This window comes from Heptranchias perlo, chromosome 11, assembly GCF_035084215.1.
Source record: "Heptranchias perlo isolate sHepPer1 chromosome 11, sHepPer1.hap1, whole genome shotgun sequence".
NCBI lineage: Eukaryota > Metazoa > Chordata > Chondrichthyes > Hexanchiformes > Hexanchidae > Heptranchias > Heptranchias perlo.
Genome location: NC_090335.1, coordinates 68,209,470 through 68,231,381, shown reverse-complemented (window position 1 = coordinate 68,231,381; position 21,912 = coordinate 68,209,470). Strand labels below are relative to the sequence as shown.

Genomic DNA, 21,912 nt, shown 5'->3' with positions numbered 1-21,912 from the left:
GGGGGGAGATCAGAGAGAATCTCTCGGTCGGGGGGAGATCAGAGAGAATCTCTCGGTGGGGGGGGGAATCAGAGAGAATCTCTCGGTGGGGGGGGGAATCAGAGAGAATCTCTCGGTGGGGGGGGGAATCAGAGAGAATCTCTCGGTGGGGGGGGGATCAGAGAGAATCTCTCGGTGGGGGGGAGATCAGAGAGAATCTCTCGGTGGGGAGGGAGGGGATCAGAGGGAATCTCTCGGTGGGGGGTGGATCAGAGAGAATCTCTCGGTGGGGGGGGGGATCAAAGAGAATCTCTCGGGGGTGGATCAGAGAGAATCTCTCGGTGGGGGGGGGGATCAGAGAGAATCTCTCGGTGGGGGGGAGATCAGAGAGAATCTCTCGGTGGGGGGGAGATCAGAGAGAATCTCTCGGTGGGGGGGAGATCAGAGAGAATCTCTCGGTGGGGGGGGGATCAGGGAGAATCTCTCGGTGGGGGGGGGAATCAGAGAGAATCTCTCAGTGGGGGGGGATCAGAGAGAATCTCTCGGTTGGGGGGTAGCAGAGAGAATCTCTCGGTGGGGGGGGGAATCATAGAGAATCTCTCGGTGGGGGGGGGGGATCAGAGAGAATCTCTCGGTTGGGGGGGGATCAGAGAGAATCTCTCGGTGGGGGGGGGATCAGAGAGAATCTCTCGGTTGGGGGGGGATCAGAGAGAATCTCTCGGTGGGGGGGGGATCAGAGAGAATCTCTCGGTGGGGGGGGATCAGAGAGAATCTCTCGGTGGGGGGGGGGATCAGAGAGAATCTCTCGGTTGGGGGGGGATCAGAGAGAATCTCTCGGTGGGGGGGGGATCAGAGAGAATCTCTCGGTGGGGGGGGGATCAGAGAGAATCTCTCGGTGGGGGGGGATCAGAGAGAATCTCTCGGTGGGGGGGGGATCAGAGAGAATCTCTCGGTGGGGGGGGGATCAGAGAGAATCTCTCGGTGGGGAGGGAGGGGATCAGAGAGAATCTCTCGGTGGGGGGGGATCAGAGAGAATCTCTCGGTGGGGGGGGATCAGAGAGAATCTCTCGGTGGGGGGGGGATCAGAGAGAATCTCTCGGTGGGGGGGGATCAGAGAGAATCTCTCGGTGGGGAGGGAGGGGATCAGAGAGAATCTCTCGGTGGGGGGGGGATCAGAGAGAATCTCTCGGTGGGGGGGGGATCAGAGAGAATCTCTCGGTCGGGAGGGAGGGGATCAGAGAGAATCTCTCGGTGGGGGGGGGATCAGAGAGAATCTCTCGGTGGGGGGGGATCAGAGAGAATCTCTCGGTGGGGAGGGAGGGGATCAGAGAGAATCTCTCGGTGGGGGGGGGGATCAGAGAGAATCTCTCGGTGGGGGGGGATCAGAGAGAATCTCTCGGTGGGGGGGGGAATCAGAGAGAATCTCTCGGTGGGGGGGGGGATCAGAGAGAATCTCTCGGTGGGGGGGGGGATCAGAGAGAATCTCTCGGTGGGGGGGGGGGATCAGAGAGAATCTCTCGGTGTGGGGGGGATCAGAGAGAATCTCTCGGTGGGGGGGGGGATCAGAGAGAATCTCTCGGTGGGGGGGGGATCAGAGAGAATCTGCCGGTGGGGGGGGGGGATCAGAGAGAACCTCTCGGTGGGGGGGAGATCAGAGAGAATCTCTCGGTGGGGGGGGGGGATCAGAGAGAATCTCTCGGTGGGGGGGGTGATCAGAGAGAATCTCTCGGTGGGGGGGGGAATCGGAGAGAATCTCTCGGTGGGGGGGGGGATCAGAGAGAATCTGCCGGTGGGGGGGGGGGATCAGAGAGAACCTCTCGGTGGGGGGGGGGATCAGAGAGAATCTGTCGGTGGGGAGGGAGGGGATCAGAGAGAATCTCTCGGTGGGGGGGGGATCAGAGAGAATCTCTCGGTGGGGGGGGATCAGAGAGAATCTCTCGGTGGGGGGGGGAATCAGAGAGAATCTCTCGGTGGGGGGGGGGATCAGAGAGAATCTCTCGGTGGGGGGGGGGATCAGAGAGAATCTCTCGGTGGGGGGGGGGGATCAGAGAGAATCTCTCGGTGTGGGGGGGATCAGAGAGAATCTCTCGGTGGGGGGGGGGATCAGAGAGAATCTCTCGGTGGGGGTGGGGGGGATCAGAGAGAATCTCTCGGTGGGGGGGGGATCAGAGAGAATCTGCCGGTGGGGGGGGGGGATCAGAGAGAACCTCTCGGTGGGGGGGAGATCAGAGAGAATCTCTCGGTGGGGGGGGGGGATCAGAGAGAATCTCTCGGTGGGGGGGGTGATCAGAGAGAATCTCTCGGTGGGGGGGGGAATCGGAGAGAATCTCTCGGTGGGGGGGGGGATCAGAGAGAATCTGCCGGTGGGGGGGGGGGATCAGAGAGAACCTCTCGGTGGGGGGGGGGATCAGAGAGAATCTGTCGGTGGGGAGGGGGGGGATCAGAGAGAATCTCTCGGTGGGGGGGGGGATCAGAGAGAATCTCTCGGTGGGGAGGGGGGGATCAGAGAGAATCTCTCGGTGGGGGGGGGGATCAGAGAGAATCTCTCGGTGGGGGGGGGGATCAGAGAGAATCTTTCGGTGGGGGGGGGGATCAGAGAGAATCTCTCGGTGGGGGGGGGGATCAGAGAGAATCTTTCGGTGGGGGGGGGGATCAGAGAGAATCTCTCGGTGGGGGGGGGGATCAGAGAGAATCTCTCGGTGGGGGGGGGGATCAGAGAGAATCTCTCGGTGGGGGGGGGATCAGAGAGAATCTCTCGGTGGGGGGGGGATCAGAGAGAATCTCTCGGTGGGGGGGGGATCAGAGAGAATCTCTCGGTGGGGGGGGGAAATCAGAGAGAATCTCTCGGTGGGGGGGGAGCAGAGAGAATCTCTCAGTGGGGGGGGATCAGAGAGAATCTCTCGGTGGGGGGGGAGATCAGAGAGAATCTCTCGGTGGGGAGGGGTGAGGGGATCAGAGAGAATCTCTCGTGGGGGGAGGTGAGGGGATCAGAGAGAATCTCACAGAATGTCGGGGCACTCAGGAAATTCCCTGATTTCCAGTCTGTCCCTGCCAGTGCGTAAAAATAGTTTTAATCGGATCACAGGAAGCAAAGACACACAACTAACACTGAAGACGCAATTCACCACAGAGAGAAAGCAGGCCGTGGGGTTAATCAAACAAAAGGGAACAGGCTCCTCGGGTTTTGTGTCCTTTTCCTGTTTCTAAAAAAAAACTCCTACTCATGAAATAACAGAATGGTCATTGAATGGATTCTCTCTATGTTTTATGATTGAGGTGAGGGACAATTCTTCATTGCAATGCATTCCAGCTCTCAGCTTTGCCATTGTGGGTAGAAAGTGAGCTGGGTTCTATTAGGAACACTTTATGATTTCCAATTGAATTCATTAAAACTTGGACAGATAATGCTGAGCTTGTGTCAGTCGCTCCAGTTTATTTTTCAGGTTCCTCCTCTTCTCTACAACGTGTCCTTCTTCATGGAGATACTCGTCAACACGATCCTTCTCCTGCAGAAGCTGAAGCATCTCAATCTGTAACCTTGAGGCAAACTCTTGCAGAATGTAGTAGCGTATTATCAGGGGAATCTGGTCGGCCAATCGATCAGTCGCAATCTGAGGAAAAAGAGCAGAAGTCAATCATGAACTTCCTTGGATGTTAATTCCAACTCATAGAGATTAGGAAGCTCCCATGTTTGGTCCTCGGTCTGTGCTGAGTGGCTAATTGTGGGGCATCACACTTTAGGAAGGATGTCAAGGCCTTAGTGAGGACGCAGAGCAGATTTACTAGAACGGTACCAGGGATGAAAGACTTCAGTTACGTGGAGAGACTGGAGAAACTGGGGTTGTTCTCCTTAGAGCAGTGAGGGTTAAGGGAAGGTGTTCAAAATCATGATGGGTTTTGATAGAGTAAATAAGGAGAAACTGTTTCCAGTGGCAGAAGGGTCGGTAATCAGAGGACACAGATTTAAGGTAATTGGCAAAAGAACCAGAGGTGACATGAGGAATCATTTTTTTCATAGCGAGATGTTATGATCTGGAATGCACTGCCTGAAAGAGTGGTGGAAGCAGATCCAATAGTAACTTTCAAAAGGAAATTGGATAAATACTTGAAGGGGAAACATTTGCAGGGCGATGGGGAAAGAGCAGGGGAGTGGGACTAATTGGATAACTCTTTCAAAGAGCCAGCACAGACACGATGGGCCGAATGGCCTCAGTCTATGATTCTACGAATTGATATCAGTCGAGACAGTGTTTGGGTACCACAATTGATCAGACTGCCTCTGGGTTTGGGTTCGCACTCCTGATTGCCATCAATCAACCCAACTGGAAGTACGTATGTGTGGATGCTGAATAAGGGCAGGATCAGGCTCAGCTGTTATGTTCAGTACAGTTGGATAGCCTGCCGGCCTTTACTGATAAGGCTCACACATCTATAATGGCCACTGGGTGAAGCAGTGGGAGGGGGGGCAGTGGAGAAGGTGAATGATGCCTGTGGAACTGTACCTCAGTAAGTCAACATCTTCAGGATAGGAGGCAAGGGAACGCCACTATACACGCATGATCTGCGGAACATCTTTTTAATAAAAGAGTTATCGGGACTTGCTGGATTTTGAATACCTGGGGCTCGATATTACCAGGGCGGCGGGTTCGCGGCGGGGGGGGTCTATTGGGCGCGTGGGTAACACGCCCGGTGATATCAGTCTGCCCTGCGCTCAATCGCAGGCTGACTGGATCCACTTACCTGGTCTTCCGGGTTCCCCACTGCTGATCTGCGCGTCGGGCGGGCTGCGCATGCGCAGTAAGGTCTGTCAGCTGGAGGAGCTCTATTTAAAGGGGCAGTCCTCCACTGACAGATGCTGCAACCAATAGAAAAAATTACAGCATGGAGCAGCTCAGGGGGAAGGCTGCTCCCAGTTTAATGATGCCTCACTCCAGGTATCATTAGATGGGGTGAGGAGGAGGGGGAGGACAGAGATCTTCCCCCCGGCGGGCAGGAGGAAGCGGCCTGCTTCTGCCACCAAGAAGGCCTGGCTCAAGGTGGCAGAGGAGGTCACCTGCACCACCAACATATCGCCCACCTGCATACAGTGCAGGAGGCGCTGCAATGACATAAGTAGGTCAGCCAAAGTGAGTACACTTACTCATTCCCCTACACTCCATCTGCCACATCACCGCCCCCACCCCACATCTCCTTCCGCACGGCCAACACTACTCTGTCACATCACCCCTCACACCCACTCAAACCTCATCCTCATCTTACCTGCACTTACTCACCTCGCCAGTACTCATCCCACCACTACCACTCAACCCAATCCTCATACAATCTCATGGCTCTATCTCATACTCACCCTCTTGTGCATCTCTTTCACGGTCAGCCGCACTCAACCTGCCACTACCTGTGCTGCAGCCACAGGGCATGCATCACATATGTGCAGTAGGAAGCGTAAGGCAAACGTGTTGTGAGCATGAAGGGGATGCACAAGGGTGTTTGAGGGTTTGTCATGGTTTTTACTTATATTGAATTTCTGACCAACTCACATTACATATTATATTGGCACCACTACTGCCACGTCTTTGCGAATCTTGTCTGGTTTGTGCAATAATGCCCTTTCCTGAGGATCACAATGAAGACCCACAACTGATGACACCCATTGTGTCACTGCAGAGTGGGTGTAGGTGTATTTGCAGGGCTCTTTTGTGGAGACGTCGGCGATGTCCCCGGTGGCACCCTGGAAGGATGCGGAGGAGAAGTTGTTGAGGGCAGTGGTGACTTTGACAGCGACAGGTAAGAAGATGGTGCTCGGGCCAACCGGGGGCAGCTCGGCATGAAGGAGGCTGCAGATGTCCACGACTACATGTCGAGTGACTCTGAGCCTCCGTGTGCACTGCTGCTCAGAGAAGTCCAGGAAGCTGAGCCTCGGTCTGTGGACCCTGTGGCGAGGGTAGTGCCCTCTGCGACGCATCTCTCTCTGCGGTTGACCTCCCTCCTGCTGTGCAGGTGGATGTGTCACAGCACTGTGATGTGGAGCTCCACGTGTCAGAGGTGGACGGCGTGGATGGCGAGGCTGGTGAGGCTGGTGATGCTGTTCACCCTCCGAGGCGGTCATGACTGCAGCTACGGCGGCCCCCATCCGGAAGATGTACATCCGAGGGGGTCCGCAACGGAGGTACATGTCTCTGGACCCCGGGGTAAGTGTGCAATTGGTGAATTTTCTTGTCAGGACGAGGGTGGTGGAGGCCAAACTTTGTCCCAAGTCATAGTGGCCGCCTGCTATGAGTGAGGGTCTCCCCCCACCACCTGTCAAATGGACCTTTGCAGCTGCCACAGGCTGACAGCTGCAACATGTCCATTTCAACTGGGAGTGTTTCCCCCAGTATGGGAAACAGTCCCAGTTGTTTGTAAAATCCCACCCCTCCTCACATAATCCCTTAATCAGGTCTGTTAATGACCTGAAATACCTCGATAAATATTGTCAAGTGGCATCCCGCTGGCTTTAATTACCTGCGGGAGTCCCACCTGCGGGGTTTCCCGCGCCATCGGCGCATCTGTGGGGAACCCGGAAGTGGGCGGGTTGGAGCCGGGCTCCCGACCCGCTCCGGGATTCCCCGATTTTCGGAGCCCCCCCGCCAGGAACGCACCCGATAGCGGGTGCCAAAATGAAGCCCAATGCTTCAGTTTGATGCAACTGACTTGCTAGGCCCACTTCAGAAGGCAGTTAAGAATCAACCACATTGGTGTGGGACCAAAGTCACATATCGGCCAGATCAGGTAAGGACAGCAGATTTCTATTCCCAATGGACATTAATGAACCAATTGGGTTTTTACAACAATCCAATGGATTCATGCTCACTTTTACTGAAATCAAATTGTCAAACTGATCTGGGGGATTTGAACTCACATTTCACTGGATTACTAGTCCAGTAACATAACCACTCTGCTGTCATAACCACTCTATGTGCTAATAGATTTTGCTCCATTTTCCACTTAAGTGTTAGCTTGACACCCAAGGGTCTGTGCAGTAAAAACATCGGAGAGCAGGGAAGAAAATTACAGGCAGCATCTGCAACTAGTCGGAAAACCTCATTGTTAAAATATCTTGCGTTTTTCAAACTATGCCCTCCTTTAATCATAAGGGATTTGCTGCTGGTATATACCTTCCTTGCATGTGACTGCTTGGTTTTGTAAGGAAAGGGTTAATTCTTTATATTAACTTTTAGCTTTAGTCTGTTAAGTAAGTCTCTGTTAGGAGGCAGGAAATGGTGGTTTCTGTTTCATTTCCAGTGAAATGAAAAGCAGGGACGGGGAAATGTCCCCAATAAGAGTTCCACAGAGGCAAAAACAGACTTCCATTGTAAGATGACTGTATCAACCTCCATAGGTCGTGCAGCCTTAAGACAATTGACAGGTTAATGGTGCCAGCCATTCGAGAAGTTGTAGCCAGAATGGCCAATTCTCCGTGAACAGGGTTGAGGAATATGGTCAAGTGAGAACTGAAGCTGGGGGCTTGGGGGGCACTTTCTAAAATCTTTGAAGATGGCAGGACAAGTTGAGAAGGCTGTTAAAAAGCATCTGGGATCCTGGGCTTTATTAATGGAGGCATAGGGGTCGATTTTGCAATGGTGGCGGGTTGGCAGCAGGGAGCAGGGGGGGGGGTGGTGAAGGTGCGTGTGGCAAACCCGCATAAACAAATCTTACCGTTTCCGACGCAATCGCATCGAGCCCGAAGTGATTGTAACGATTTTTAACTTACCAGGGCGGCTTGCTTACCGCTCCTGATTTACACCTGGTGAAACCAGGCATGAAGGGCCGGATCAGGCAAAAAGAAACAAAATAAATTAAATAAAAAACCATTGCACGAAGTTAAAACACAAAATCAACCTACCTTTCCACCCTGCTCCAATGTCCGATGTCTCCCTCTCCGATCTCCCCTTCTTCACCCCCCTGATTTCCCCCCAATCTCCCCTTCTTTACCCCCCCAATCTTCCGCTCTCCTCCCTCTGGTCTCCCCTCCTTCACCCCCCCCCCGATCTCCCCTTCTTCACCCCCCCCGATCTCCCCTTCTTCACCCCCCCCGATCTCCCCTTCTTCACCCCCCCAATCTTCCGCTCTCCTCCCTCTGGTCTCCCCTCCTTCACCCCCCCCCCCGATCTCCCCTTCTTCACCCCCCCCGATCTCCCCTTCTTCACCCCCCCCGATCTCCCCTTCTTCACCCCCCCCGATCTCCCCTCCTTCACCCCCCCCGATCTCCCCTTCTTCACCCCCCCCGATCTCCCCTTCTTCACCCCCCCCGATCTCCCCTTCTTCACCCCCCCGATCTCCCCTTCTTCACCCCCCCGATCTCCCCTTCTTCACCCCCCCCCGATCTCCCCTTCTTCACCCCCCCCCGATCTCCCCTTCTTCACCCCCCCCCCGATCTCCCCTTCTTCACCCCTCCGATCTCCCCTTCTTCACCCCTCCGATCTCCCCTTCTTCACCCCCCCCCGATCTCCCCTTCTTCACCCCCCACCCGATCTCCCCTTCTTCACCCCCCCCCGATCTCCCCTTCTTCACCCCCCCCGATCTCCCCTTCTTCACCCCCCCCGATCTCCCCTTCTTCACCCCCCCGATCTCCCCTTCTTCACCCCCCAATTTCCCCTTCTTCACCCCCCCCGATCTCCTCTTCTTCACCACCCCCCCGATCTCCTCTTCTTCACCACCCCCCCGATCTCCCCTTCTTCACCCCCCCCGATTTCCCCTTCTTCACCCCCCAATTTCCCCTTCTTCACCCCCCCCGATCTCCTCTTCTTCTCCACCCCCCCGATCTCCCCTTCTTCACCCCCCCCGATCTCCTCTTCTTCACCACCCCCCGATCTCCTCTTCTTCACCACCCCCCGATCTCCCCTTCTTCACCCCCCTGATTTCCCCCAGATCTCCCCTTAGTCACCCCCTTCTTCACCTCCCGATCTCCCTTTCTTCACCCCCCTGATTTCCCCCCGATCTCCCCTTCTTCACCCCCCATCTTCCCCTCTCCACCCTCGATCTTCCCCTCTCCACCCTCGATCTTCCCCTCTCCCCCTCCACCTGATATTCTCCTCTCTCCCCCCCCCGATCTTCTTTCTCTCTGCCCCCACTCATGTTGCAGCTCCTCACAGCAGACAGCCTGTCAATCAGGCTGCCGGGTGCGAAACCCGGAGAGGACGTTAATCACCATCAATTACGATGTGATCGCGTCGGAAACGGTAAGGTTTGTTTGTTCGGGTTTGCCACGTACACCTTCACCCCCACCCCCCCCCCCCCCCGCTGCCAACCTACCACCATTTCAAAATTGGGCCCTTGGTGTATAAACGTTGCCAACCTTTGCTGCCTTATGGCATTGTGAGACCATTCTCTACATTCTCGCTGAGTAGTGAAGAGGCAATGATCTTTTACAAGAACAGGAACACAGCTCTCAACATAACGCGGGCAACTTAGTGAAATACTGGTGAATATTTTGCCATCTAGAATTCTTTTTCTAAGATCTTTTACCATAAAATCTTCCAGACTAACTGGCCATCCATCGCACTTCCTGTCTACGGGATCTTGTTATGCACAAAATTGCTTCCGCATAACAACAGTCGTTTCCACTTATTGCATGTTAATCATTGGAGATGTCTCTAGGAATGATCTTTCAGATCTCTCCCTTGGGTTTAAAGTGTTTTAATTCCCTACATTCTACAAGAATATCTATGCCAACCTGTTTGGCGGTGCTGAACCCACCTTGTAATATGTTTGCAGATGTGTTGTCATTTCATGGATGGTGGCACCACTGTTCGACACAGCTATATGTGAAAAGGTAAAGCCCCCTTTAGCGGGTCTGGAGTCCATTTCTTCATTTTTGGACTTTTCTTTGGTGAGCTTTTGGCTGTAGATGACGTCTTGCGAGTACACCATATTTTCAATCTTGAATTGAATCCGCAGCAGTTTGTCTGCCTCGCTTTCTTGTTGTTTCTTTAGTTCTTCGGTTTTTATCTGGTAACAAAAAAAGTCATCATCAATACTTTAATTTCTCGGTCCACATTTCATATATCTCGTCGGCTCAATTTTGAGGCAATGTACCCGTTTAACGTACCTTTCAGAACGATACCGGGGCTGAAAGGGTTAAATTGTGAGACCAGGTTGCATGGGCTTGTATTCCCTCGAGTATAGAAAATTAAGGGGTGATCTAATTGAGGTGTTTAAGATGATTAAAGGATTTGATGGGGTAGATGGAGAGAAACTATTTCCTCTGATGGGGGAGTCCAGAACAAGGGGGCATAACCTTAAAATTAGAGCCAGGCCGTTTGGGGTGATGTCAGGAAGCACTTCTTCACACAGAGGGGAGTGGAAATCTGGAACTCTCTTCCCCCAGAAAGCTGGTGAGGCTGGGTGATCAATTGACAATTTCAAAACTGAGATTGACAGATTTTTGTTAGGCGAGGGTATCAAGGGATATGGAACCAAGGCAGGTAGATGGAGTTCAGATACAGATCAGCCAAGATCTAATTGAATGGCGGAACAGGCTCGAGGGGCTGAATGGCCTACTCCTGTTCCCATGTTCCTTAAAGAGGCACCAGCACTCTCTTGATGATTGAGCTGTTTAAATAAATGTGACCTGAGCCACACAGGCCAAGAAGGTCACACGTCTAATAACTGGCCTGTGCTAAATGAGCTGATCTGGGTGAGGTACTAATGCGTGGCCAGTGCACATGATGCACCCGAGATTGCGACCTCCAGTAGGGGTTCACGAGTGTAATCCAGAAGTTCGTAGTGACAGGCGCTGGTGACGCTTACACCATCTACTGGTGATGCTTTGATGTATTCCAACACAACTCGGGTCACTGCGTCAGGTGTTTGAAAAAGAAACAAGAAAAGGTTTGCTCAACACTTTTCAATGAAACAGCAACCCTTCAAAGGGATCCACTGTGAACATGAGCTTTTCTGTACCAGACAATGCTCGTATTATGTTAGGGACCATCCATAAATGTCAACAACAGCACAAAAAATGCTCTTTAGCTTGCCCTTGCTGAAGTAAAAATAGCAAAATTGAGGAAATTGTGTGGATAAAATACAAGCCTGGAAATGACTGTGATATTAACATACGAAGGCTTGACTGATTCATAGGCCATTCTTTTGTATGCTTTCTAATGAGAGGCACGAAATCAATTATTTTGAACAATAAATTCCACTATCAGCTCCCTCTACCCCAGATACACTTTACGCTGTCAAGGTATCTACTGACGGTCCGGCAGGTAACTTTCACTTCAGGTTAATTTTGTAAAACAGCTTTGTCGGTGAAAAATGGATCTGGTCATTTTTAATATGTGAACTAATATCTACACTCTACCTTGGCAGCTCTCAAAAGATTAGGAACTCCACAGAAACTGCAGACAGCAACATCCATAAAAGCATCTCGCACAATTTCTGCAATAGAAAGCGGGAAAGAAAAAGAAAAATTGATGTGTTCATGAGTGGAATTAGAACATGTCTTCAAAGATGACACAAGTTTGGCATGAATGTAGAGGATTCACAGTAAGATAGAGAGATTGGGAGATCAACTGCATTGGTACACCGTCCTTTCCATTCTGGGACCTGAGTCCAAATCTAGGCCAGACCAGAGGTGAAAGTCTCCTGGACTGGCTGTAAAGGCCCTTTGTGAGATGAGTTTAGATGGTCTGAACTCAATTCCTAGTGGGCACTTTTGTTGCTGTTGCATGACGTTTGGCCAACAGTAATTGCGGCCATGAACTTAATACGGACTTGGGAGACAGCACTGACTCAAATCGTCACTTCCTGCCATGTTTGCTGCACATCGCCCCCCACTGGTCGGTTTCACCTCTTTACCAAATATCACCAGTTTCCTGCACTGAAATTCTCCGAACAATTAATCCAATGTCTCCTTGTCCAAGAAGCCAGTTTAGCCCACTTGTCCAAGTTGACTTTCCATTCCTGCTGGTGCACCCAGCCATAACAAACACCAGTTTTAAAATGGAGCAGCAGCTCTGCTCTCCTCATTGCTTTCATTCAATGCATTATCTGTGCTCGTCAGAAACATACAGGGAGATGATTAATTAAATAGGTTGATGTTGCTGAATCACGAGGTCAGCCTCCATACCCCGCCACGTGTCAGATATTGTGTTCACACAGCACTAGTTTTGCCAGGATATTATTGGAATCAACCCCTTAAATGGCAAATGGCCAGTTTCGACCTGTGTCACACATGGCCTGGAATTTCCTCAGAGATGTTCCCACTCTGCCGCCATAACTATGCCGGAAGTGTGACGGAAAACCCGTTTACACTCGGAGCGAGAGCAGCTCCGAGGAAATTCTGGGCCATGGCGTTACTCTTATAGAGAGGCAGCAAAAACGGAAATCACTGGCATTACTCCTGCCAAGTGGCATAATTTAGGAAAAGCATTGACCGAGGCCACGGAGCATCTTGCCAGCCTGCCCCTTTGGCCAGGGATGGCACGGAGCGGGAGTGGGGTAAGAACCAAAAGACATAAAATAAATTTAAGGTAAGGACAGTATGACAAATAAAACAGTGGGCACTTTTGTTGATGATGTTTGATGTTTGGCCGACAGTATGTGTGGCCATGAGCTTAATATGGACGTGGGAGGCAGCACTGAAATAGTCAACCCTTCAATATTTAGCGAAGAGAGATCTGGCTTTCTTTCTTTGTTGAAACAATAAAACTTGAGTTGACTTACCTGTAACCTTCTTTAGTATCATAATGGCAGGTTGTTGCAACTTAACAATCTGTTGCTTCACTATCGACTCAAACGTTTTGTAGTTGACAAACCCAGGTAACTCCCGTCCACGGTAAGAGTTTTCATATTCCAGAACTTTCTTATGCATCGCATCATGGACTGTTATTCAAAATAAATAAATTGGAAACGGCCACATTTTCGAGAGCTGATCAGCATTTCATTGTATGGTGCTACAGTAGTAATGTGCTTTGCGCTAGACATGGGAATGAGGTGAAAGCTAATACATGGACAGATAACAGACCATCAATTAGAAAGGAAGAAAGAACTTGCATTTATACCGCACCTTTCACGGCTTCAGGACGTCCCAAAGCTCTTTACAGCCAATGAAATATTTTTGAATTGTAGTCACTGTTGGAATGTAGGAAACGCAGCAGCCAATTTTCACACAGCAATAAGATTATGACCCGATGATTTATTTTAGTAATGTTGGTTGAAGGATTAATATTGGCCAGGACATGAGGGAGAACTTCCCTATTCTGGTTCAAAATAGTGCTGTGGAGTCTTTCACATCCACCTGAGAGAGCAGATGTCTCATCTGAAAGACAGCACCTCCAACAGTGCAGCACTCCCTCAGTACTGCACTGGAGTGTCAGAGTAGGTTATGTGCTGAAGTCTCTGCAGTGGGGCTTAAACCCACAACCTTCTGACTCAGAGGCAGATGTGCTACCAACTGAGCCACAGCTGACACCATTCATACTCCACACACCATTTCACCTCTTTCCCCCTCCCAACTTGGAAGCCAGGAATTCAGATGCATACTATGCAGTTAAGGAAACACAGAAACAGAAAGAGAAAATGTTGGGGCTTGTACATCAGGACAATCAGAGCCTAAGTGAGAAACACAGGCCACTGTTTTCCTTCAACAGAGCTGTAAAATACAAATGCCAGCTAAACAACCATCATGAAGGAAAACACATCTTTAAATCACCAGAACAGGATGCCAGTTGTCTGAGGAAGGTGAGTATGAGCATGAGGAGGGTAGGACTCTTTGCGAGTGAAGGGCATTTGGACACAGGACAGCTTTCAGGGGACGTGTCCGAAGATTGAAGAATCTACAGCCTGGTCCAATTAGTAGGAGCAGTTTTTTTTCCAGTTTTCAGTCAGAAATCCCCGTCTGCCTCTGATAGTACCTACAGAAAAACCGATTGAAAGAACATAATTTTACCTCTATTACTTTATGCACTCACATTGCTGTTTCACTTCATCAAGGTGATATTTCCAGCTTTCAAACTCCCTCCGTACTTTTGTGTAGCACCTCTCTTGTTTGATGCAATTGTCAGGCTCCTCCCCTGACGCTAAACTCATGAGGTGTTGGCCAAACTCACTGATTTTCTGTGAAAGATGGAAGTTGGGTTAGAACTGCTGAATAAAGCAAGTTGGCATGGTGACAAAGTATGGTGGAGTAGTGACAAGTTGCACCATGGAGTGACAGGACACTGGCACGATCTCACAATCTGCAGAGTTCCTTATCTCAGCTATGCCATTTTGAACAGGCGTTGGGAGGGGAGGGGGAGGGCAGGTGGGTAGGGGAGGTGCAACCTATGGTAAGTGCTGAAATGCACCCACCTTGGACCTCCACCACTGACCCCTCAGTTTGCGATGTCTGGGGGAGGTCCCTTAACTCACTTGCCAATGGCGGGCGCCCCCATCACAATGGGCACATCTGGAGCATCCGTAAGTACCAACAGGCCGGAAAGTTACACGTAAAGTCCCAGTTTGAGGGGGTGACGGTGCCAGGTTCCCCTCTCTGGAAGGAACTCAGATGGGCACTCTTTGAAAGGGGGCTGCATTTAAACAATTAAAATTAAAATGAGCTTTCTCTTTGAGGATTCAGGCCACGATCCAGGCCTGAACCACTAAGAAGGGCTCCACGTCTGCCTCTGCTGTATCTGGTCGCTCTGACGGCCAGGAATACAGGAACCCCTGGCGTAGGAAGTCTCCGCCCTTGGCCCAACCCCCTCTTATGCTATTGGACTTGTATGGGGTGGGCGGAGGCTCTGCCCCTTATAAGGCGCTATGGAATCCTTGATGGTTTACCTCGCACTTTACGTGTCCGTGTTCTGGATTATTTTAGGGCCCACTCTCCACCCCCCCCGTCCCGCCCCCCGGAGTTACAGTGGGGGTGTGCTCCCGGATGGCCTTCTGATTTTCAGCCACATGTACGATTTATAAGATGCGATACTAACCTGAACCATAAAAGTTACTTTCTCACTGTCTGTGTCTGGAACTCCCTCACCATATCTTTCCAATTCTTTGGCTGTTGTACACAGTTTCTTTTCAATCTCCTTTTCTAATTTGGGCAATGATTCCTTAAAAAAGCAAGAGGATGATTACGGTCGAAAAGCAATACTCAGTAAAAGCTCATGTTAAAGTAACTGATACAACCTCTGGAACTGTGGCTATGGTTGAACCAGAAAGTACTTCGCAAAAACTTACTGTGATGTGCTCAACGAGTTCTATTGTAAGTTTTTCAGCCAAGCATGGAATCGTGGCCTTCTTATCATCCAAAAGAGGTCTAAGGAGCAAAGAAATTGCACAACCATATTAGTCATTCAGCAGGGATTTTCTATCGATCTGTTTGGGATGCCATCTCAAGAACAGAGCTGCAGAAAGGTTATTTTATATGGGTTCTATTAACGAAGAACGCTAACAATGTATATTATCCATATGAGGCAAAGAATATTTAAAAATTTGTTCTCGGGGTGTGGGTGATGCTGGCAAGGCCACGTTTATTGCCCATCCCTAGTTGCCCTGAGGGGGGTGGTGGTGAGTTTCATTCTGCAGTCCGTGTGGTGATGGTGCTCCCACAGTGGTGTTAGGTAGGTCATTTTTTAAAAATTCGTTCATGGGATGTGGGCGTCGCTGGCGAGGCCAGCATTCATTGCCCATCTCTAATTGCCCTTGAGAAGGTGGTGGTGAGCCGCCACCTTGAACCGCTGCAGTCCATGTGGTGAAGGTTCTCCCACAGCGCTGTTAGGTAGGGAGTTCCAGGATTTTGACTCAGCCACGATGAAGGAACGGCGATAAATTTCCAAGTCGGGATGGTTTGTGACTTGGAGGGAAACGTGCAGGTGGTGTAGTTCTCATGTGCCTGCTGCACTTGTCCTTCTAGGTGGTAGAGGTCGCGGGGTTTGGGAGGTGCTGTCGAAGAAGCCATAGCGAGTGCATCCTGTAGATGGTACACACTGCAACCACGGTGCACCACTGGTGAAGGGAGTGAATGTTTAGGGTGGTCGATGGGTTACCAATCAAGCGGGCTGCTTTGTCCTGGATGGTGTCGAGCTTCTTGAGTATTGTTGGAGCTGCACTCATCCAGACAAGTGGAGAGTATTCCATCACACTCCTGACTTGTGCATTATAGATGGTGGAAAGGCTTTGGGGAGTCAGGAGGTGAGTCACTCGCCACAGAATACCCAGCCTCTGACCTGCTCTTGTAGCCACAATATTTATGTGGCTGGTCCAGTTAAGTTTCTGGTCAATGGTGACCCCCAGGATGGTTGATGCTGGGATTCGGTGATGGTAATGCCGTTGAATGCCAAGGGGAGGTGGTTAGACTCTCTCTTGTTGGAGATGGTCATTGCCTGGCACTTGTCTGGCACGAATGATACTTGCCACATACCAAAATATTGACGCTACAACATGATAGAATGGATGGAGGGGATCTTGGAGGTGATGGCGCTCCCACAAATTGGAAAGAAGGAACAGGGTGGAAGCTAGGAAGAAAGAAAGCAAAGGAAGGCCAAAGGAAGAGAGTAAGTGAGGGAAAGAGAGAAAAGGAAGGAAGGTAGATGGAGAAGAACTGCTTTAATGAAAGATATTTATGACAGAAACTCTTCGTTGTTGTTGGTTTTACCTATAGTCCTCATGGTCTTCAAAAAACTTTCTCTCTTTCTCTAGTGCTTCACTCAATGTCAGTTGGTCATTAATCTCTTGTTGGCCGCGGCACTTGACAATCATGTAACCTTTCTTCAGCTCCACCACTAGATTCTGTATAATGTCTACCACACCGCCTTCTGTTCCTTTGTCAACCAGGTCAGGTTTGGTTAAAATACCTGCATTTTATTGGTGAGAAAACAGCGTCATTGTGCTGCATGACAGTCTCTTCTTATTTTCTTTCAAGCCTGAAGATTCCCCTCCCCCCACCAAGAATCTTATATGTTTCAATGAGATCACCTCTCATTCTATTAAACTACAGAGAGTATAGGCCCATTCTACTCAATCTCTCCGCATAGGACCACCCTCTCATCCCAGGAATCAATCCAGTGAACCTTTGTTGCACCGTCTCGATGGACAGTATATCCTGCCTTGGGTAAGGAGACCAAAACTTCAATATGGGAAAGCAATAACTGCATGGGTTTTCCATCCATCAAAATGAAACGAACAGAAAATCCTGCATAGACCTCTGCGCTTGAATTCCCAATAAATGCTCCCATTGAGTACCGGGAGGGTAAATTTGCAACCTCCACTCTTTTAAGGTGTAGATGCAAAACTTTAAATTTTGTAGACAGATTTCAGGCTACCATTCACTGCTTTCCGCAAACATAAATCTTCTGCTCCGTGTCTGTCCAACTCTGGGTGTACCTGGAGTAGATAATCGGCCATTCCTCTGGTTCCCCTAGGCCTGCCGCCACTTCCGGGATTTTCCGTCAGGAGCAAGTGGCAAATTTTGAATACATCTGTCCAAATCTGTGCGCACATTCAAATGTCACAGTGACGGGAGGAGAAATGTCGTGTGACATATTTCCCATCATTAACGCCACAGCAATATGGGAAAGCAATTAACTAGCCGTCTGTTAAAATGCCACATGCTATACTTTGTCTTTATTTAAAAAATATACGCTAGAATTCTGCAGAGAATGTAACTGTCCCCAAGGGATATAAAATGCTCACATTTTCACAGAAGCATGCCTCAGCACTGTAGTTGTTTCAAAGTGAACCAATCACTCGGCAAATGATCTTTGGAGTCCGCCATCAAAACATCGAAAGAAAGATTACAGCACGGAAGGAGGCCATTCGGCCCATCGAGTCAGATTCCTGCCATTTCAACTTTACAAACACCAATACACTACACTGCAAAAAATTTTTAAACTAATCTTTTTTATCCAATTGATTTTGTCCGTGAACAACACCATTAACTTGTTCATTTAAATTTTAATCACGTATTTTTCCATGCTTGCCATTTGTGATTTGGAAAATATCCCGTTGTAATGAACATATGCAAGAAATTCCACACTTAAAAATTGCCGATAACTAGCTGTATCGCTCACAACTAGTCTGGGATCTGGAACATGGTTGTGATGATCAGCTACTGTGATAGAGCTACATTTTAATCTGAGCTGTCCCTTTAAGACCACTCTCCAGGTACTCCCTGTGGGGGAATTGGTCTAAATAGGTATGGGTTTCTGTCCATTGGTAACTCCAGCTCCTGCTCTTGGGGAGATGGTCAGGTTATCAAGGTTAGAAAAACCAGCAGGAAGTGACTGGCTTTCTTTCCTTTAAAATACTTTTGACACTTTGATGTCTGAAGTCTGACGGAAATGCACTGGATGCAAGACTTTTGTTTCTATGAACAGAAATTTGACTGTGACACCAGTGGAAAAGTGGGTTGTTGCCCCAAGTACAGATCTATCTTGTTGGAAAAAGAGAATGACATCTGTGAAATGGAACCAGTTAGTGGTGAATAATATACCACCAAGGAAGGAGGGAAGGGAAGAGAATGGGTAGAGAAAATTGGTGGAAATAAGAAACTTGTGGAATAAGTTATGTTACCAGGCAAGTCCTTTGAAGGGCAAAGAATAAACGACTTCAAAAGACAAATGATTTAATTTCTGGAGAGAAGGGAAGGTATGCTTGTTTATTTGCTCTTGGGGATTTGGGTGACTTTGGCTTTTTGTTTTGGCCATCACTAGTTGCCCTGAGAAGGTGGTGGGCCTTCTTCATGAATCCCTGATAGCGATTATTTTTAATAAATAGCTTGTTCGGCCACTTCAGACAGCGGTAAGAATCAACTGTTGGACTGGAGTCACGTGTGGGTCAGGTCGGAGAGGGGGGGCTCCTTTCCCTGAAGAACAAGAGTGAACCATCTGGGTTTTTACTTTGAAAAGCAGAAGATTTCATGGTGATACTTTTTCAGGTGTCAATCTACAAATTACCTGATTTAGTGAATTCAATGTCGGAATTAGCCACGGTGAGGTTTAAGCTCACAAACTCTGGGTCACTAATCCATTAACCATAGCCATTATACTATCACACCTGCACTATCTGATATCAGCATGCAAATGCTTAATGAGTGAAGTTGCTTTTTAGTTTGCACATTAAAATTGGCACAGCATAATTTTCAAGGCCATAATGTTTCATCAACCATTGCGGGGAGACTTCTGATCTGTAGACATCCCTATGATGTACGTGCTACTTATGCTGAATATTGTGCAGCATATACTAATATAGTGACACAAAAAAAAGGTGTAACATAGAAACAAAACAACAGTTTGAGGCAGGAGAAGACCATCGGCCCACCGATCCACAGCATTCCCTTGGGACACTTCTCATAAGCCTGAATTCCATTTGTTGACAAGAACCTGTCTAGTTCCTTCTTCATGCTGCCAAAATGTGAAGGAGTTCATTAATGTTTTTGTTTTAGCAATCACAGGGAAAAGCAGTCAAAAGGACATTTTTAAGTGTAATTACCCAGAGTTCTCTCTCCAGAAGGGTCCACTTCCTGGGCCATTTTCAGAGCTTCTGTGGTTGCTATGTCAACATTGCAAGGCACAACCACAAGGCTAATTGTTTCTTGTCTCTGAATAAATGACTTAATGAGTCTCTTAATCTGAAATAAAACACAGATCACATGGCTGCAAAGTCAGTTTGAAAGAAACCCAAACAGGATGAGGGGCTAAAGAATTCATAAGAAGTAATTCCGTGATGAAGAACACCTCAACAACTATTTTTACAAGGTGCTTTTCTCTTTAACGTTCACTGTCTGTAATTAACTACCACATGAAATGATTTGTCAGACAAGTGAAAGACATCCAACACATGAAACAAAGTGAGAGTGAGTTGTCCAATATATTTATTCCATAACACTGTGGCCAATGGTCAGCATTAAATGACTTGGGGCGTTAAATTGGGCTTTGTAGCGCCCGTTGTTTTGGCGCGACACGGCCTCTCCAACAACCAAGATGGCGTCTTGGATGCGCACGCACATTTCCTGCGCGACATGCGCCAGACGCCGTCTTGGTATAGGAGTTAGCGCAGGCGTAGATAAGAAACGCTGGAATCATGTAAAGTAGGGAGAAAATGGCTTCAATCAATGTGCAATGCTGATTTAAAGTGATGGACACCATTTTGGGACTTAACACTCAACTCAACGCACAGTCTTAACCCCCACCATCTGAACGTGTCTTAGAGTGCCTGGAGGACCCCCCCACCGGCGCTATTTAAAGGGACCATGCAGGATTTACAGTTTAGTGGCTGGATTATTGCCTCTGGCTGCCGAGACATTTGTAACTGTTTTTGGAGATCTCCTAGACTTCAATGCTAGGACGTGGGGAGATAGCCTAACATTTAGAGCCAGGACGTGCAGGAGTGAAGTTAGGAAATGCTTCTACACGCAAAGGGTGGGAGAAGTTTGGAACGCTCTTCTTCAGACGGCAGTTGATGCTGGCTCACTTGTGAATGTTAAATCTGAGATTGATAGATTTCTGTGAACCAAGGGTATTAAGGGATATGGGGCTAAGGCGGGTATATGGAGTTAGGTCACAGGTCCACCATGATCTCACTGAATGGGGGAACAGGCTCAAAGGGCTAAATGCCACTGCCACTTGCTGCCTCTTGATACGCGCCACCTTCTCCTGCAAGAAAGCGAGGCGTGTTCCTGGGTGATGTGCCTGTCATGGTTGAATAGCTGCCAGTGTGTGTGGCCTGTGAGTTGTGGGTGGGCGGCTTGAAACAGTGGTAATGTGTAAGGGCGGGAGGAAGCATCTGATTGGAAGAGTTGAGGACTGATGGAAAGAGTTTATTGGTTTGTGGGTGATGGGGTGTGTAGTGCATGGAGCAGTGGATGCGGCTAGTGGTGCAGTTCACACCGGCTTTTTGGTGATCACCATGACGTCACCAAATGAAATGGCAGCATTCGGCTAAGAGACAGGAACCTTGGGAGCAAAAAGAGACTTTACGAAGGCTAAGACGGAGGGAAATGATTGTTTAGGAAGGGTTGGGGTCACTTCCTGTTGAAGGAGGCCATCTTGTAATTGAGAGTGAAGGAATGGCGGTGACACTTCATAAGTATTTTGTCTCCGTTTTTAAAGATAAAAGTACGACCATAGGGTTTACCTGAGACGAGCCACAATTAGAGATAGATAATCAAAAGGAAACTGTAATTAAAAAAAGTTAATAGGACTAAAAGTAGAATAGCTACCTGGCCAAGATAGTATGAGTCTCAGAACATTGAGGAAGCTGGGAAGGAGATAGCAGAGGCGTTAACTATGATTTTCTAAACAAGTGGAAATGGAAATTGTGCCCAAGAATTGGAGGGTGACAATTATTACACTTATATTCAAGAGAGAAGTGATAAACCAGGAGTTAATCGGGAACAAAGGAATTGCAGTTCGTCTACAACAGACCCAGACATGAGGTGAGGAAAACCCCAGTGGTGGAGTGCTTTGGAAACCATAAGTCCAAAGGCACCTGTTCCTCCCAAGCCTGCTCCACTTACACAGGTCAGGACTCAAATTACTCATATAATGGATCCCAAAATATTATTTTCTGAAAGAAATCAATTTAATTTGCCAATCGAAAACTTTGCTTCTTTTGTTTTCCAGTTATATAAACAATTTGAACATAGGCACAAGAGGAATGATTTATTGAGAAAGGAGACATCTTACTGACAGAGGCCATGAAAATGGGAAATGCAAAAATTCCCACACTTGCCAAAAGGGCTGGTCTATTGAGGTTAGGGTGAATGTGGATTGTTGGGACAATGTAGCGTGAGCTTTACTCAACAACAACAACTTGCATTTATATAGCACCTTTAACATGGTAAAACATCCCAAGGCGCTTCACAGGAGCGATTATCAGACAAAGTCACTGAGCCAAAGAAGGAGATGTTCGGACAGGTGACCAAAAGTTTGGTTAAAGAGGTAGATTTTAAGGAGTGCCTTAAACGAGGAG

At 48.9% G+C, this 21,912-nt stretch overlaps 1 protein-coding gene across 1 annotated transcript in view; it reads right to left on the bottom strand.

Moving 5' to 3' along the window:
- Positions 1-2,778: 2,778 nt before the first annotated feature.
- The window catches only part of LOC137327469 (interferon-induced GTP-binding protein Mx3-like), a 28,183-nt gene continuing 9,049 nt past the window's right edge, over positions 2,779-21,912 (bottom strand). The window contains exons 5-13 of the mRNA XM_067993322.1: positions 19,432-19,570; positions 16,598-16,796; positions 15,181-15,259; positions 14,931-15,053; positions 13,932-14,076; positions 12,685-12,843; positions 11,321-11,397; positions 9,715-9,966; positions 2,779-3,590 (exon numbers count right to left, since the gene is read on the bottom strand). Of these exons, the coding sequence (XP_067849423.1) occupies positions 3,366-3,590; positions 9,715-9,966; positions 11,321-11,397; positions 12,685-12,843; positions 13,932-14,076; positions 14,931-15,053; positions 15,181-15,259; positions 16,598-16,796; positions 19,432-19,570 (1,398 nt within the window). The 3' untranslated portion in view covers positions 2,779-3,365. The remainder of the gene's footprint in view (positions 3,591-9,714; positions 9,967-11,320; positions 11,398-12,684; positions 12,844-13,931; positions 14,077-14,930; positions 15,054-15,180; positions 15,260-16,597; positions 16,797-19,431; positions 19,571-21,912) is intronic.